The sequence below is a fragment of the Macrobrachium nipponense genome, chromosome 1 (genome assembly GCF_015104395.2).
Source record: "Macrobrachium nipponense isolate FS-2020 chromosome 1, ASM1510439v2, whole genome shotgun sequence".
In the NCBI taxonomy this organism is placed as follows: Eukaryota; Metazoa; Arthropoda; class Malacostraca; order Decapoda; family Palaemonidae; genus Macrobrachium; species Macrobrachium nipponense.
In genome coordinates, this window is record NC_087200.1 from 51967592 (window position 1) to 51986797 (window position 19206).

The window sequence follows — 19206 nt, forward strand, 5'->3', positions numbered from 1 at the left end:
TACGGTAGAGTGAGGGTGCGTCCCATGTCTCTGGAAAGCGCTGCCAGATGCACAGTCCATGGCTAACTTTAGCATTAAATAAAATGAAAACTACTGAAGTTAGAGGGTTGCAATTTGGTATATAATTGATGAGTGGAATGTGGATGATTAAAATACCAATTTCCAGCCCTCCAGCCTCAATAGTCTTTGAGATCTGCGGCCGGACAGACTAAAGTGCGGAAGGACGGTAGACAAAGCCAGACAATTGTTTTCTTTTCTTTCAAAGAAAATAAAAAGTACGGACGGACGGGCAGACATCGATATCTCTTTAACCCAGTAACGGGGACCAAGTAATTCACCGGTGTCCACGTGAATCATTCGGTATTTAATATAGTGATGAAATAATAATAGACTACTTTTATAGTAAGTGTTTCGAAAGCTCAATCAAAACGAGTATGAGTCATCATTCATTTATTATTGTAATTTGTAGTTCTCCTCATAAATGAGACGTCTGTCGTGAGTCATTCATCACCAACTGTCAATTTCTCTTATTCCATCATCACAATTTTATCGAATTGTCCCGATCGTTTTACAGTCTCTTCAATTTATGAAAGAGGATTATGAATAAGTAAATGTGATAACTAAGCAGTGAATAAATTGAATGGGAATAACGTAGATTAAAATATAAGTTAAATTGATAAACTAATAATAATTAACAAATGAATGGAAAAATAAGTAGACAAAAATATAAGTAAATATGATAACTAAGTAAGTAATTAAATGAATGAATAATTAGTAGATAGATTAATAAGTAAATATAATAACTAAGTTTAAGCCGCCAAGCGGATGAATAAATAAAAAGATAAAAAATAAATAGATATGTTAACTGAGTAAATAAATAACGGTATAAATAAATAGATAAATAAGTAAATATAAGTAAGTAAATAAATGCACGAATTAAACAGGTAAATAAAAACAGTGAATATGATAAACAAGTTAATAAATGAATGAATAATAAAATGGCTAAATAAGTGACAGCTTTATCCGAACAAATAGAAGCCAAAATCTGGAACACGTGAGTGTCACAGAGCAATGTTGTTTTGGCCATTCTTCAAGCCCATCTCTAAATAGTCCCCACCATACTCAACTTGTAACGAAAATGAACAACATCTAAAGCGACACGTAGATCTCTAAATACACACACACACACACACATATACATATATATATAATATATATATATATATATATATTATATATATATATATATATATATATATATATATATATATTCCTTTGGTGACACAAATATCCCCGGGGTCTCTGCTTCAACAGAGGAGCCGGCCCGCAAAATCTGAGAGCGTTGGTGAGTGGGGTCTTCCATCTCGCTTCAAAGGCCGTGTTGTGACTCGGGGTCGTGTTTGGATAAACTCGTCAAATTTAGCGAGTTGTTTTTGTCGTCGACGCAGCAGGCAAGACGCAACAGCGACTGAACTAGAGCACACATTGCTGCTGTTTCCGCTGAATAAAATAATGTGTGTGTGTGTGTGTGTGCGTTTGCCGTGTAGTAGGTAACTGCTTGCCGTCATGTCTGCAAATATGTGCAGACAGAGTATTGCAGAGCGACTTAGGTAAATTGTCCTTAAATTTTGGAGTCTTTTCAATATGTTTTCACTCCATGGGCCTCCCACAGTGGCTTCTTTTAGATCTATGTATAAAATACAGTAGATTTTTTAATAGCTTATACTTACGTTTTGCTATTTTTACAAGACCTAATAATATTTTAAATTTGAAGGGACGCTAAGGAGAGACAATTTCACTCTTGTAAGATTAGATCATTAACTCTGAGGACACTTTCAAGTTACAAAGGCGCTCTCCTTTACATTGCTGCTCAACTTACGATACGGTATACAAAACTTGATTTAAGTCTTTACTCCTTAGTGAATTATAGAAGTAAAGCATCAGTAACCTGATATAAAATCATTTGGAAACTGTGTACACAACCAACGAACGCAGCAAGCATAGCACTAAAATGCTAACCTTTGCACACACACACACACACACACACACACACACATATATATATATATATATATATATATATATATATTATATACATATATATATATATATATATATATATATATATAAATGTGTGTGTGTGTGTGTGCCTAGCATCATAGCTCCTGCGTTAAGTCCATGTGTAATGTAACTTAACACTGGAGGGCTATGCTGCTAGTCGATAGCAACGCACCGGACACACGCACACATGCACACACACTCATATATATATATATATATATACTATATATACGATATATATATATATATATATAGATATATATATATATATATCTATATATATATTCAATCTGAAAATCCACGACATCACAAACTCTTACATTGTAAATGGCATTATCTGGTCAGCTGGAGCGTTTTAAGGGTTAAGAAAAATAAGAAATAAGATAAATGCAGAGAAAAACGATGTTAAATAAAATTCATACAACCTTTGCAGTGGTGTCTGTCACCCCTAAGTAGATCCAGCCAATCAGATGTCTTGTCTAGCAACTACTTCGTGTCTGTTTACCAGAATACTAACGACAATTGCTAGCTTACACACCACCCTAAGGATAAAACTAAGGATATGAAGGACGACAACCTCGTAACACAAGTTTATTCGATACAATAACAAGAAAATATATATAATTACGATAATAAGATGACTAGAGTACTTATAATATCACAAGACGAAGGTAGATATAGAGACGTATAAGATAGCCAGAGGAAACTTAAGACTACTCTTTGGCACCAATGAATTAGCTGTGCTGACTATTCTAGGGACTTATGATGACGTCACGGACATCATCTATGGTTCCAGTAAGTAATAAACCTTTATAGATTGAAATCATAGAGCCTTTTCTCTCTTTATGTTATCCAGAATATCTGTCTGTCTCATGACATACATTCATATGATTAACTGATCATATGAATGTAATGTTAATCAATGGCTTTGTAATAAGCCGTGGTGGCGCAGTGGTAAGGCCTCGGCTACCTACCTACCAGTCTAGACGACCGCGGTCAAATCCCGCCGCTCACTGGTGGCTGGGAGATGGTGCCAGAGCATGAAACCGGTGGCCCGGCAACCTAGTGTTCTGAAAAACCCGTGGGTGAGCAGGAGAATAGGTACCAGACAGATGGTTGGAGCTGGGGGGCACACTAGCCACGTCTCTTAGGCATTGAAACCTGTTCCCCACTGGCCTTGGGCAAAGAAATGGGAGATCAGCTTCTGCCTAGAACCTCGCAGAGGCCCAGAACGACTTTAACTTTTTATCTGATTCTATAGTACATGGCATTAAGTAAACTTACACAATTTGATATTACTGTAAGTTATTTCCTTCTGAAATCAGTCATTTGTGTTGCGTGAGAACTAGCCTTAACATTCAAGTCAATTATCCTGAGAAAATCTATCCCAAAATTCAATTTAATCATTCAGACCAATTAAGGTTATTTTTTTACCTCACGAAATGAGAAAAAAGGGCCTTATTAGAATTCCGAATCCTTTTTTCAATAAACTAAAGTTTTATATTGAGAATAATTGCAATATAATTTTGATATAAAATGAACTTTGACCAATTATTGACAGCTTACTGTCAATTTCAGGAGGTTTCCCATTTTTTGTAAAGTGTGCATTGTCATTATTAAAGCCGTAACTGAACTAGATGCTTCTGATTCAACGTCTAATGATACATAAGTAAATACGAGCATTCTTGCTTGATTATATATCAAGGAAAACTTTGATGTTAAGACGGAGTTCTATCTCCATAAAAATGTGTGAAAATTCTTTGCTTTCTCATAAGATTTTCCAGTAAATTATCATCTTATCAGTTTTGCGAGATATTTTTCTAAACAGGTTCAGCTTTTCTTCGGTATATAAAGTTATAAATAAATAGAAAAAGTTATTCATTAGCTCAATTTAACGAACATTTTGTTTTTGCTTCCCAAGGATGACCAAAAATGGATCTAAAGTGAAAAGTTATATTAGTATATAATATATATATATATATAATATATATATATATATATATATATATTATATATATATATATATTTATTTATATACATATAATATATTATATATATATATATATATATATATATTAGTTATATGTAAATCCTGTTTATTTTTCATTGTTAAAACTTATCACCTTATGCACTGTGTGATCTTCACTGAGCTATCTAAGGGAGTTAAATTTATAATCTGAACCACTTTCCGAAATATTCTCATAGCGCTCAAATGCCACTTTCTGAACCAGTGAAAAAAACCAAAAACTAATTAAAGATGATATTATGAATTTAATTCTAGTGCATCCACAATCATAGTAATCCCATGTTGATGCTGGATATGTAAAAGCATGAGAAATGAATCTGCACTTTCTTTTTCACTTATCAGAACACCGATCCAAACTGCGAATTAACAATCACGAACAGCAAATGGAAGTAAAATAAACAAAAGGTTTGGAAAGAGCAGCTGAACACGACTGGAGTCAAATTTAAGGCTCTCGTAAGACCTATGAGATTCTCGGTTCTTGAAAATGATTGACCCGAAAACTCTAGAATTTCAGACAGACACGGGAATAAAAATATAACTACTTGAACATCATAATTCCGAACAGCACATTCCTAAATCACACTTACCTTTGGTAACATGACCCATTCTTGCCAAAAACATTGCATCCTTAAGTTTGATAAAATACACCACATTTCCATTTTCACTTTACTTTTTGGACATTTTTTTTTTCACGTGCATTCGTGTCGTGTACGTTCATTTTCACGACCGCCGCGCATTCAAATCGTCATGTATGCTGATTGGCACGACTTGCATGTAGTATTCAACAGTCGCGTATCCAAAAGAACGACGACTTATCCAAAGTTTGCTGAAGGTAAGTCATCATCTATTTCAGCTTCGAGAAAGACTGTCCATCGTACGTTCATTGTGCATATTCCCTGTACAAACCTTCACGTTCCTCGTTACATGTTCCACGTTCCTCGTCTGATCTTTTTTTTTTTTTTCTTTTATTCTGATCATCACTGAGATCAGTTATTGAGAGCATCGGATGTGAGGGACAGCGAAGAGAACATCGATCTCCGATTCGGGCTGACGCCCAAATTCTCCCAGTTGATCCAAGATAATCTGGCTGTTAAATCTGCAGAGTTGGGTGAAGGAAGGAAAGCATTCATTAATTCATTAATAAGCGAGAGTGGACTCTTAGATTACAGGTTTTCTCTGAATAAAGAATGATACCTAATTGGTAGGCCTACAGAGGATATGTTATTTCCTGTTAGAAAATGAAATGCTGGAGCGAGGTTTCAGATTGACTACAGATTTCCTGAATGAAAATGATTATGAAATTAGGAGCTCTACAGAGGAGATGGGATTGACCGTTAAAAAGAGTTTGAGATTTTCAGATTTGTTTCTTGATATAATTAATGATAATTAGCAGGTCTACAGAGGAGATGTAATTGACAGTTAGAAAAGATACTTTTAGATTTTATCTCAATAAAAATAACTAAATAGTACCAGTACCTCTACAGAGAGGTGATTGGCTGTTAGAAGGATCTTTCGATAATCAGATTTTCTTTAAATATAAATCATGACGAGTAGCAGATCTAAAGATGAGATGTGATTGACTGTTAGAAAGACTTTGAGATTTTCAGAGTTTCTCTAAATATACCTAATGATAATGAGCAGGTCTACAGAGATGTGACTGACTATTAGAAAATGACATGGAATACACGTCTATGTTATGGGTTAAATCACTTGATGATTGGTTGATTTATGCCATTTAGGCTGCCAAGCCAATTAAGCGCTGGGCCATTTCCGGCCATTCAGCCCTATCTCAAGTCAGAGAAAAGAGGGAGTTGGAGCGGTTGGACAGCAAGACAAAGAGATCCAGAACTTGGAGGAGAGGAAGCACAAGGATCTGACTGTGGAACTGGAGAACCCAACAGTTCCACTGAGCAGTAAAAGTTAGAGATGTTAGACAGCAAGACTGAAGAAGGGAAGCGGGAATGGAGGTTAAGAAACGGGCCAAAAGGGGCACCTAGGTTGCCGAATGGACGCTAATATACCCTTTGCTAATGCCGAAGGTATAAAAACTGGTAAAGATAAAGATAAGATGCATAATTATCTTTGGTCATTAAGAAAAGCAAATCGCCAGTAAACAATGCTTAGAGCTGCTGGATAAGATCTCAGAATGAAAACATGACGACCAAACTAAGATCTACTGAAAGGAATTTGCTTCTATGGATAAAATTGACCAAAAATTATTACTGAAAAGCAATATTGACTTCTCTTTTACATCAAAAGAGGCAACTGACAACGTTACCCAATTGCTATACAATACTTTAGGTTCACTTGTATCAAGAGGATAAAGCAATTCTTCTAAAAAAAATCCAAAAGAAAAGGATTAAAAATGAATATAATATCCATGAATTCTGTACATACGAAAGTGTTAAGTCAATTAAATGAAAAGATTATGATGATCCGTTTAACTAAAAATTGAGGGAAAACATGAAACAGAAAAAAAGAAGTGTGGGGGGAGACCCACCACTCGTATTCCAGATGTGACACTGATCCGACGGCAGTTCCCCTCGAAGTCCCTTCTCGATGTGGCTGATGGGATCAAACTCCGTCGTCAGGAGTTCCCGCAGAAGGGCGATGTAGGCGATGGCCAGGCGGAGGGTATCGATCTTGCTCAGTCGCTTCTCGTAGGGGAAGGTGGGGACGTGCGTGCGCAGTTCTTCAAAAGCTGAGTTTATACTGCTGGGGAGGGAGAAGAGAAGAGCAATCTAAATACGTATTTGGTCACCAGATGCTTCGCTATGGAGATGGACTCTTGGTGACTATTATTACTCTTGATGTCTATTGTTAGTCTCGATGACTATTGTCACTTTTAATGACTATTGTTACTCTTAATGATTATTCTAATTTTTGATAACTATTATTCTTTCGATAAGTACCATTACTACTTTTTATGACTTCTATTACTCTTGATGACTATTGTTACGCTTGGTAAGTAGTGTATCATAATGATTCAATCCATGGCTATGAGTTAAGCTGCACAAATCTGACTAGAGTTACATTTTGAACTATTTTCAAAGATTCGCAAAATTATCTTTAAAGACTGCCTCGACTTCATGTCCCAGTTGGGGTCTGTCAATATGTAAGTAATTCTGCACTGTCTTCTTGAAGATTTATTTATGGCTAAAAGTTGAATTCATTGGGTACCGTAAAAGAGTAAACATACGATTAACTATAATTGTCCCACGTCCGAATACGGATAAAAGAGGGAGAACTGAGAGCGAGCTCACATGCTTATAGACATATTTGTTTCAGAAACACCCTACACACTACAGTGGATTGTAAGTCAAGCGGACCCGAAATCTGTGAAACTCAGTGGGTGATTACAGCAAGAACCTTGCCAATACATGGTCTCTCTCTCTCTCTCTCTCTCTCTCTCTCTCTCTCTCTCTCTCTCTCAAATGTAAGTCAGTGGCGTATCTGCCATTCCATCAGTGGAGGTGCCTCGGTGGAGCCAAGATTATTGAGCAAGTTATTTTTTGATGGTCCAAAGAACAGGGTTCTCGAAAGTATAGATGTATGTGAAGAATGAAAATAAGGATATTAATAATACGTAAACCTGTATTAGAAATTATAGAGCTCAATTTTCAATTTTTGGCCATCAAAGGGTTAAAGATTAGCTACAAGGGAATTTCAACGGGGGTACCCCAGTGGGGGTGTGGCAAGCATCTGACTTGGGGACCAGGGTCCCACCTGCAAACACCCCACCGTATTGACGCCACTGATATAAGTCTTTAACTTTAATACGATTTTCCTTGCTGTGGCCACCAGTGAACTTTTCTAAATCAAGCCCAAATCGAGGTAATACAGCAGGAATTTGAAAATACATAATTTGAAGCTCCACACCGATACCCCCCCAAAGCAACAGACTTTTCAGGGACAAGCACGGTTCGAGGTACATCATGGTTTCAAGTGATCAATCTCTCTCTCCACGAAAATGCTTCCTGGGTTTCTTTATTGACCAGGGTTGGGGCTGGTTTACGAACATTATTATTGTTATTATTATTATTATTATTATTATTATTATTAGTAGTAGTAGTAGTAGTAGTAGTAGTAGTAGTAGTAGTAGTATAGTAGTAGTAGTAGGGAAAAACTCTCTATCACGAGAGTATATATAATGTTCTAAAGGGTCCACAATAATACAAAGTGTAACAAGTCCGTGTATAATTTTGAAGACTTTACAGAAAGCTTTCGAACCCTTCCCTGGGTTCATCTTCAGTCCAAATGAACAATAAGTTACAGCAAGTACAGAGGTAAATTTAAAAAACAAGAGTCGTTGAAGCTTTCTGTAAAGTCTTCAAAATTATACACGGACTTTTTACACTTTGTATTATTGTGGACCCTTTAGAACATTATTATTATTATTATTATTTTATTATTATTATTATTATTATTATTATTATTATTATTATTATTAGTTATTATTACGGTTGTATCAGCAGTGCTTCATTTTCTAGTAGTTTTTAGTTATTATTGTAAAACTGGAGAAACTTTATTGTTATTATTATTATTGTTGTTATTGCTTCAGCAGAGTTTATGTTTTCTATAATTTTTAGTAATTGTTAGAAAAAAAGCAGAAAATTTCCTTTAAATTAAACTCTTCTGATGAAGAGTTTTAATAAAACGCGTATACGAGAAGCTTTCCTGTATTATTATTATTATTATTATTATTATTATTATTATTATTATTATTATTATTATTATTATTATTATTATTATTATATCAAAACAAAGTGAATCTGCAAAATGTCGATAACTGAAATGCACGACGAGTTCAATAAACTAAAGGTACATCTTTCCTACTAAATTATACTATTATTATTACCTATATTATTATTATTATTGTCTTTTTTTTCTTTTCTTTTTTTTTTGTCTATCACAGTCATCCTATTCGGCTGGGTGGTTTTTATTGTGTGGGGTTCCGGGTTCACTGCCACCTTAGGAGTCCATCACTTTTCTCACTATGTGCGCTGTTTCTAGTAGCACACTCTTCTGCATGAGTCCTGGAGCTACTTCAGCATCTAGTTTTTCCAGGTTCCTTTTCAGGGATCTTGGGATCGTGCCTAGTGTTCCTATAATTATGGGTACAATTTCCACTGGCATATCCTCTGCCCTTCTTATTTCTATTTCCAGGTCTTGATACTTATGAATCTTTTCTCTTTCTCCTCTACTCTGGTGTCCCATGGTACTGCGACATCAATGAGTGATACGCTCTTCTTGACTTTGTCAATCAACGTCACGTCTGGTCTACTGGCATGTTTACCCTCTCTGTTCTGATACCATAGTCCCAGAGGAGCTTTACCTGGTCGTTTTCTATCACTCCCTCATGTTATTATTACTATTATAGCATAACCAAGAGCATCTGCTTGTTATTGATGACAAAAAAAAATATGAAAAACAAATATTGGCACAACGGCGTTTAATAAAATTGAAGATAGCTAAACCTTTCCTGTCATTGAGCCCAGGTAAGAAGAATGCCATTAGTCAAAAGACTCACCTGAGCATCCTTTTCCTTTCCCTTATGTTAGCGGCATGGCGCTGTACCCTGTAGGGAGATCCTGTCGGGTAATATTCTTCCTCTCCCTCCTCGCCTCCTGCAAGAATAAGAGCATTTTAGATGGTTTTTATTTGTGAAGAAATCCAGTGGTGGTTATGTGGATATATATTAGAAATATATATACAAACGTGAGCTTATCGAGCCTCCTCGATTCTCCTCCTGAAACCGTTAACATGAATAAAAAAATATAGATTTCTAATTATACTCACATTATCATTTGTCTATATATATATATATATATATATATATATATACATATATATATATTATATATATATATATATATATATATATATATAATGTGTGTGGGTGTGTTTTTTTGTGTGTGTTTAGATATATATAATATATATATATATATGTGTGTGTTTATATATATATATATATATATATATACATATATATATATATATGCGAATCCACCACAGGAAAACGATAGGCAGAAATCCAAGCGCTTTCGTCCTTACTAAGACATTGTCAAGGAACGACTGAAATACAACTGGAAAGAAAGTTATCAGGTAAACAACAAGATCAAGAATACCAGATGGTTAATTGTCAAAAGGGTAAAAATTAAAGAGATAATCCAGGATTATCGCATATCACACGGTCACAAACTTAAACATCCCTAACAGAAACTACATGCAAAAACTGAATATATTAATTTTGTTTTATATTTATCTACAAATTTTTTATTTGGAACATTTCCAGGATTTGACTTGATGAAAAAAAGATTCAATGATGTTCCTTTTAACTGTGTCATTACATGGGATTAAGGCTCTTGCTTGACTCCAGTTAATAGGATGATCTAAATCTCTCATATGTACGAATAATGCATTCGATATTTTCACAGTTCTCACAGAATATTGGTGCTGTTTGAGACGTTGTGAAAGAGATTTATCGGTCTGTCCGTAATAGACTTCATCACACTTTTTGCAAGGAATTTCATATATGCAGTCTGGAAGTTCTTTAGGAGAATTTTTTTTCTAAACTCTGGATATAAATATTACTGAAAACAACTTTTATGTTATAAAGCTTTAAAATTCTAGGAATTCCTAAAAACCTTTCATCATAGGGTAATTCTAAAATGTTATGCTTACTAAATGCAAGTTTGTAATTATATAAATAAAATGTTTTTCTAGCTCTTTTCCATACCACATCTACAATAGTCCTTGGGTATTTAAGTTTCAGGGTAATATCATAAATAATTTTAATCTCAGCGTCAATAAACTGCGGGCTACAGACACGTAAAGCCCTTAGAAACATCCCAGAAAAAATAGAGAATTTAACATTTTGATGGTATGGTGATTGGAGTAGTAATGAACAAGAGGCAATGTTAGTTGATTTCCGAAAGACTGAAAAGGTGAAAGTTCTGTCATTTCTATGGACAGTTACATCAAGAAAATTCAAATTACAATTTCTTTATTCCTCCAAGGTAAATTTTATAGAAGGGACTAAATTATTGAGATTATTAAGGAATTCCTGGAGATTTTTGTGAACTGGCCAAATACAGAAAATATCATCCACATACCTAAACCATATAACTTTTTGGGGCAAAATTCTTGGTAAGAGTTTTGTCTCAAAAAATTCTATGTAAATATTGCTAAGGACAGGAGATAAGGGATTACCCACAGCCATGCCAAACTTTGGTACAAAAAAATCCCCCAATAAAACAAAATTTACTATCTTTGATGCTTAACCTTATGAGACTAATGAGGTTTGCTACAGTTAAGGGAATATCATGACTTTCTAATTCATCTTCCAAAAATTCAAGTAAATCATCTACAGGCACTTTTGTAAATAAAGAGACATCATTAAAACTAACCGTATCAAAATCAAAATTCAAATTTAAACTATTCAATTTGTTTATAAAATCAACATTATTTTTTACATTCGTATTAGAAATGTTTCCTACCAAAGGTGTAAGAATTTTTACGAGCCATTTAGATAAATTATTCGTAATTGTGCCCACTGAACTAATGTTTGGTCTGATAGGGTTATTGATTTTGTGTCTTGACTAAACCATACGCATAAGGTAGGGAGGCGCATTGCGGGGTAAACTGTTTAATTAAATGGTCCAAGCATTTTAGAATGGATTTAATTTGTTTATTAAAATAGGAGTTCACTGTCTGTGTAGGATCAGACCTTAGTTTCGTGTAAGTATCAGTATCATTTAGCAATGCATCATTTTATTTACATAGTCACTTTTATTCATTATTACCACCGCATTAGACTTATGTGCCTTTGTCACTTTTACTGTTTCGTCTTCTTTAATTTTCTTATAAGCCTGGAGAAATCTTACAGGTACATCAGGGGGAGAAGGCTTACTCATAGCACCATACACAATACCTTTACAAATATTGATATCCTCAGGGCACAGATTATGATTAAATTTGTCCAAATAACAAAAGGATTTTGAAATGACGCAGTCCAGTTTACCGTTAGACACACCAAAGCTTAACCCATATCCCAAAGCCGCTGTCGTAGCACTACTATCCACTGGTTTGTCTGATAGATTAATCATGAAGTCCAGGTTGGCATGCTTAGTCCAGTCGCTTTCAGCAATAAGATTCTTCAGCTTGAATTGATGCTTCTTTTCAAGACGGTTGCTGCACTTCCTCAATTTCCCGTAGCAATAATCCAGCAGGCTATTCTTCCAATCCACAGGAGCAGTCTGATTAAAGCCATACCGTCTGCTTCCAAGGGTACGAAACGCATCATCTACTTCCACTTTTGTGATGTCGATGTGTTTCTGAAGTATGATTCGTTGAAACTCGTCGAAAGGTTGCTCTGCTAGACGAAGAATTCTCACTGGTAAAATCGACTTGGGCATCACTTGCTCGTTCATACACTTCCGTAGAAAGTTAAGTCGAAGTTTCAGTTTGTGAGCGATGATAAGAGCATTACAGAAAGATGTCACGAATAGAACAAGGCTCGGAAAATTCACAGAAAAGGCGTAGAAGTTGCGTGTGGTTTCTGCCTATCATTTTCCTGTGGTATTCGCTTATTTAATGAAGTCACGTGCATCTACTGTGATTTTTTAAGCATATATATATATATATATATATATATATATATATATATATATATATATATATAGATATATCTATATATATATATATATAGATATATCTGTATATATATATATATACTATATATATATAGTATGTATATATATATATATATATATATAGATATAGATATAGATATATATATATATATATATATATATATATATATAGATATATAATATATACACACACACACACATATATATATATATATATATATATATATATATATATATATACAGATATCTATTATATATATATATATATATATATAGATATCTATATATATATATATATATATATATATATAATATATATATATATATCCTATGTATAGCACGAAAGAACACATACTTGAAAATAACCTTAAATTCACGGTAGAAAGGTAAATGAAACAGGGATCTAGAACAAGTCCTTTTGTAGTAGATTCCATATTTTCAAGTTCACACTGAATATAATAGAAGTTGACAGACCTTTATATACAAAAACAGAAAGGGGGGGCGGGGTTACAATTTGTTATTCTGGGTGGAGCCTTTAAAGCTTTAAGCAAAAAGAGATGATCAGGAGAGGGGTTCAAGGTATAATCCAGGATGGAGATTTAAATTCCTTGTTGACGTGGCTTCGATAAAATGAACCTCAACAGATTCTTTTATCAGTGACCTTCACTGAAAAAGGAATCTGTGGGGTCCATTTTTATTGAAGCCACGTCAACAAGGAATTTAAATCTCCATTCTGGATTATACCTTGATCCTTTCTCCTTATCTCTTTTGCTTAAAGAGCACTCCACCCAGAATAACAAATTGTAACCCCGCCCCCTCTTTCTGGTTTCGTATATAAAGGTCTGTCAACTTCTATATACGGGCTGCCCTACGAGCAAGAGCCCGTACTGGCACAAGGCCGGCTTAATCTCAAACAACAGCATCTATTATCTTCAGTGTGAACTTGAAAATGTAGAATATACCACGAAAGTACAGTGGATTTAAGGATATACTAAAATATAATATATATATATATATATATATATATATATATAATATATATATATATATATATATATGTGTGTGTGTGTGTGTGTGTGTTTGTTTTTATTATAAATTACTGATAAAAACTTGATGACCAATCACATTTCAGTTGACATAAAGCGAAAAGACAAGGAACGCTCAAGATGATATCCAGAACCGTCGTGACTGAAATGAATATTTCGAAAGTCGTTCGTCTGTAAACCAGTAGGTTTTATCAACAAGAAGAAAATAGGAAAACAGATATCAGTTCGTTGGTCTTTTCCCTTCCTCATTATTGTCTTAAAAGTGCAGCCTTCACGACAGACTGAAAATGAGGATGAATGGCAAAATTATTTTTAGGGATTTCCACGATGGGCTGAGATTCTGACATTTACACAAAACATTATAATTGTCTTCAGGATCCGTGTAAAGATATTTCTCGAGATCTGCAGGGAAACGATGAATCTGTAAAACTTGTATTCCAGTTTATAATAAGAATCTTTTTCCTTGGAACCAGTTCGGTTATAAAGACTAAAAATAGATTCCTAATATAGCTGGAATACAAGTTTCACAGAGTCATCGTTTTTGTAGATATTGAAAAATTCCTAATTTCATAAAGAAAGTGGAGATTGAAAGTGTCATATACTAAAACTGATTATAGCTTGCAATTGATGCACTTACTCGCAACTCATATAGTATTTATTTCTACAACCACGATAATAATCCGTATATGATTTAATTCTGAATACACACACCCACCATAACATCACAGCCTGCTGCTCTCCGCTCGCAAACCTCGATTGTGGCGGTTCCTCTGACACAGCTTTCCGTATACTAATGTTCTTAGTTTTATCTTTCTAAAATTCCACCAGATTCTTCAAATTGTCTCGCTTTATTGAAAATCCTTCACAATTCGATACATCTTCCCTAAATTGTATCATTTTTGTCACTCTTTTTTTAGTATCTAAATGTTAACTATACTCTGTTTTTTTCCAACTGTCCATCCGCCTGTGGTGTTTCCGTATGGTAACAATACGTCCCGGGCTTGAGATAGTTACATTCAGCTTACATTCAACAATAATAATAATACCCCTATTTCGAATATTAACGGTGTACTTTCACATACAGTAAATTTATTTAAAACACTTTTCTGTTGCAAATGTACACCCAGATTATCCTTTTTATTTACCTAAAACTTACCACATACCGTAACTTTTTAAAGCCCGGACGCAGTGTTACCATACCAAAAACACCACAGGCGGATGGACAGATGGGAAAAAAAAACAGAGTATAGTTTTTTATTTTGGTGACAGAACTCACAAATAGGCACAGTAATATACGTAGAAAGATGGTTTCTAAAAATGCACGTCTTTTATATCACTTAATGCGTGTATGAAAATGAAAGGCTTAACAAACTTGAACAAATCTGTTTCCTTTGTTATATTAAGTGAACTGTATCTTTGCAATGACATGCGATGAAAATGGAATTCAATTTGAACTAAAGCTCAAGGACAATTGGAAAATTTCGGCTAATTAAGGTATGGAGGTGTAGTGAAAGTCGAATATTATCATCGTATTAATTATATACAGATTATGTATATATACACATATATATAATATATATATATATATATATATATATATATATATATATATATATATATATATATATATATATATATATATATATATATTTATTTATATTTATATATATATATATATATATATATATATATATATATATATATAATCTAATAAAAGGAGCCCATATTTACTATATATATATATAATATATATTATATATATATATATATATATATATATATACACATACATACATACATACATGCATACCTACATACATACATACATACATACATATGTATATTTATATTTATACGTATATATGTATATATATGTGTGTGTGTCTGCGTGCGTGTATATGTATAGTACCTAAAAGCCAGTTTCTACAGTAAGCTGTAATGAGAATCGTCTTCCAAGAAAAATGACGAAGAGGGCAGTCTTTGGCAACCACATCTCTATTACAAGTGTCATCGTGCTGTGTAGATACTCGGAGTTCTTTAATGGAAGTGTGTATGTATCCAACACATATATTTACATAAACTGAAACATATAATAGACGTTTCCAAAACTTGCTTTCTACTTTTAAATCTTTGTCATTCAGCCAAACCCAATGATCGAAATCCCTTCCTGATTTATCCGTCGTGAGCATCGATTCCTGGTAAGGCTGGAAGGCGCAGGAAGAAGGAAGAAGGAAGAAGGAAAAAGGAAGGAGGAAGAAGAAAAAGGAATAAGGAGAAGGAAGGAAGAAGCTTCCGGTCTCACCAGCGCCATCCAAGATGGATGCTCTCCAGGAAAATCAATAGACGCGTCTTGCACCTCGCGGCAAAATGGCGGCCGGTTGAGGTCTGGCTGCACTTCTCCCACCGAGCGCAGGCAATATGCTCTATTTATGATGGTGAAAGAATGCCCAGGAGAATACCCAGTAGGTACGCCAAACACGTCTGCGCATTGTCTGTTCTGTTCTGTGAAATGTTGCGCAGAGTTTTCCCTCGAGTGGTGAGGAGAGGAAAGACGCATTCGAGAGCGCATCTTGCCTCCTCTTCGTTTGCTCTCCCGTTCGCTGCGCAGCTCTGACGTCACTTGATGTTACGTCCCGGAACTGCATTGCGGAAGGGTACGCGACTGAATGAATTGCAACAGAAAATAAAGAATAACAGAAGGGATGTCTCACAGGAGGAGCGGAGAGATGGGAACGTTCGCACGTCTTTCTTCCTTTCGAGAATGATGGGCCTTTGCTAAAACTGAGAGAAAAAAAGATTTTCACTGACTCAGTCATTTCTCCTTGAAATGGGTTTTTATCCAAGTGTGGGTCCATCTTAGATTTCAATGTATAAAGGGTAGAAAGGCGTTCCGAATCTTATTAAAGTTGAATAAGATGTATCTAGTTTTCTTAACTGGGCTTTTCAAAGTCATTTTCAAGTCATTTTTTTCAGTCGTTGTGACCAGCCTATGAATTGATATACCATCAGTGATGAATAAGTTACGACATTCTCACTTAAAATAATCATTATTGAAGCTCCTGGTATTAGAGGTATGTTTGATTCCCCTCCCCCCTCCCCCACCGCCCCCACCCCTTAAGTTACATTTATATTAATTAACTTCGTGAAATAAATGAGATGCTTCAGTGGGGCTGATTCCCTTAAGATACTCCATACTACGAGAATCAACTAAAATACAACTGCATGAAAATAAATTCTGTTGAACATTTCTTCTTTTCGAACTCTTGTTTTGAAGTGAATTGTTTTGATCTCCTTCTGTGTTACTGAGTCGCTTAATCTAAACCCTTCCATATCATTGAAATAAAGCCACAAACACAGACTGTCGTGAAAAAAAGAAAAACGAGAAAGATAAAAACTTATAGTTATGCCCAGTACATTTAGGCTGTCACTCAAACACTGAGTAGGTAGGACTTGGGTCCGTTCAGCGAAAAGAGGGAGTTGGAGTGGTTGGACAGAAAGGGAGAGGGATTCAGAAAATACAGGAGATGAAGTGATAGAAGTCTAAAGCTTCACAGTTGCACGAAGTCAAAAGTCATAATTAAGGGGTTTGGACAGCAAGACTGAAGGAAGGTCAGGGCGCAGCCAGGAGCCGAAGGGACGCTGCAAACAATTTTGGTCAAACCTACAGTGTGCCGCGTGAGGTGCACTGACTTCACTACGCCCCCACGAGGACTTTGCTGATATAAAACTGACTAAAACAAAGCATTTTGTCTCTCTGGTCAAGATGTTCACAACTCGTCCGTCATACCTAAAGTTCTGTCATCATAGACATTTCCAACTAATGATAAATCAATTGAATTCTAAATTAGCAGAGACCTCATTCCAACGACATACTGCATCTTACAATCAAGCCTAAATTGCACGAACTTCAAAGGTGAAATAAAAAATCGAGTTTATTCTGCATTCGCATCAAAGTTTACTACTCTCAATATTCACGCAGCGTTAATTTTTCAGTCTGAATCGAACACAACGATGAGTCATTTGAATATTACTACTCTTTTGCTTTTTCATATTGCTATTTTTTGCATTGAAATGTTGCTGCTTTTTTGCGTTGATATTGTTTCTTTTTTCACTAAAATATTGATGCTTTTTGCATGGAAATATTGCTACTCTTTTGAATTTGAATATTGTTACTTTTGCATTTAATTTTTTTTATTTTTGCATTTTAATATTGCTCGTTTTTTTTTTTTCGCATTTAAATACGTTTTTTTTTTTTTGCATTTAAATATGGCTATTGGTTTTGCTTATACGATGAGTGCCCTCCTTACAGTTAATTTGTATATAGTTTTATTTATGGTTAACATAAATAAAAGAGATCTTTCTAACTCAAGTCCTATTATGTGTATGTACAGTAACCTATCTCTCTCTCTCTCTCTTTTTCTCAAATACTAAAAGTGATCACAGATTTTGTCAAGTACTTGCTGAATTTAAAAATTATTTGCACGGAAATATGTATTTTCAAATTTACAAGAATAAAACTTTCTTACACGTAAATTACCTTGGTAGCGCTACATGAAACAAGGATATGAAGAGACCCCTTTCATTCGACAGACTGATTGATTGATTTTATGTTCTCTGGCATCGTGAAGCCGATATCATTTGCTGATGATAACGAAATGTACATGACAACTATGGACTTGGTGACAAGATTATACACACACAAGCGCACACACACACACACACACACATATAATATATATATATATATATATATATATATATATATATATATATGCTAGAGAGAGAGAGAGAGAGAGAGAGAGAGAGAGAGAGACTATAATACCCTTATTCTATACAAGGCCAACAGAATCTGTTGGCCTTGATTCTATATACATTGATAGAAACTAGTACTGAGCGTGTCATTAAGAGTGAAACATGTGGTCTCTTACGGTTATGTATCAGAACATTTGGGAAGTAAAGTAAGCAGTGTTATTTAAGCTTCTTTTCTCTCTCCTCTCTCTCCTCTCTCTCTCTCTCTCTCGTCCTCTCTCTCTCTCGCTCTCTCTCTATCTGTCTCTTTCTCTCTCACTGTAACAAGCACATACATATATATATGTATATATATATATATATATATATATATATATATATATATATATATATATATATATATATATATACATCATATTCAAAATTGAACCTATAACTTTTGCAGAGGACGGCTTCCGATACATAACAAAAAATGGCGAGGCACCACAAAGAACCTTTTCCCGTAAGAGGACTTTGGCTAGAATGTACCGGTCATTCTCGCCTCGGGCCTCTGGGAGAAGGTTTCTCCCGAGTTTAATTACAAACTTAAATAGTGAATACGTATATTTGCCTGGAAACATAGATTTATCGCCAGATAATTTAGATTTTATTTGTTTATTTTATCTGTTTA

The 19206-nt window shown here is 34.6% G+C and overlaps 1 protein-coding gene across 2 annotated transcripts in view; it reads right to left on the reverse strand.

The window, feature by feature from the left end:
* Positions 1–4151: 4151 nt before the first annotated feature.
* LOC135220170 (class E basic helix-loop-helix protein 22-like) overlaps positions 4152–19206 on the reverse strand; it is a 29439-nt gene continuing 14384 nt past the window's right edge. Inside the window, exons 2-4 of one of the 2 annotated variants that reach the window (XM_064257462.1) lie at positions 9618–9714; positions 6588–6799; positions 4152–5183 (exon numbers count right to left, since the gene is read on the reverse strand). In XM_064257462.1, coding sequence (XP_064113532.1) covers positions 5074–5183; positions 6588–6799; positions 9618–9714 — 419 coding nt within the window. In that variant the 3' untranslated portion in view covers positions 4152–5073. Of the gene's footprint in view, positions 5184–6587; positions 6803–9617; positions 9715–19206 lie in introns of both variants that reach the window. The other variant, XM_064257461.1, reaches the window with a different exon arrangement.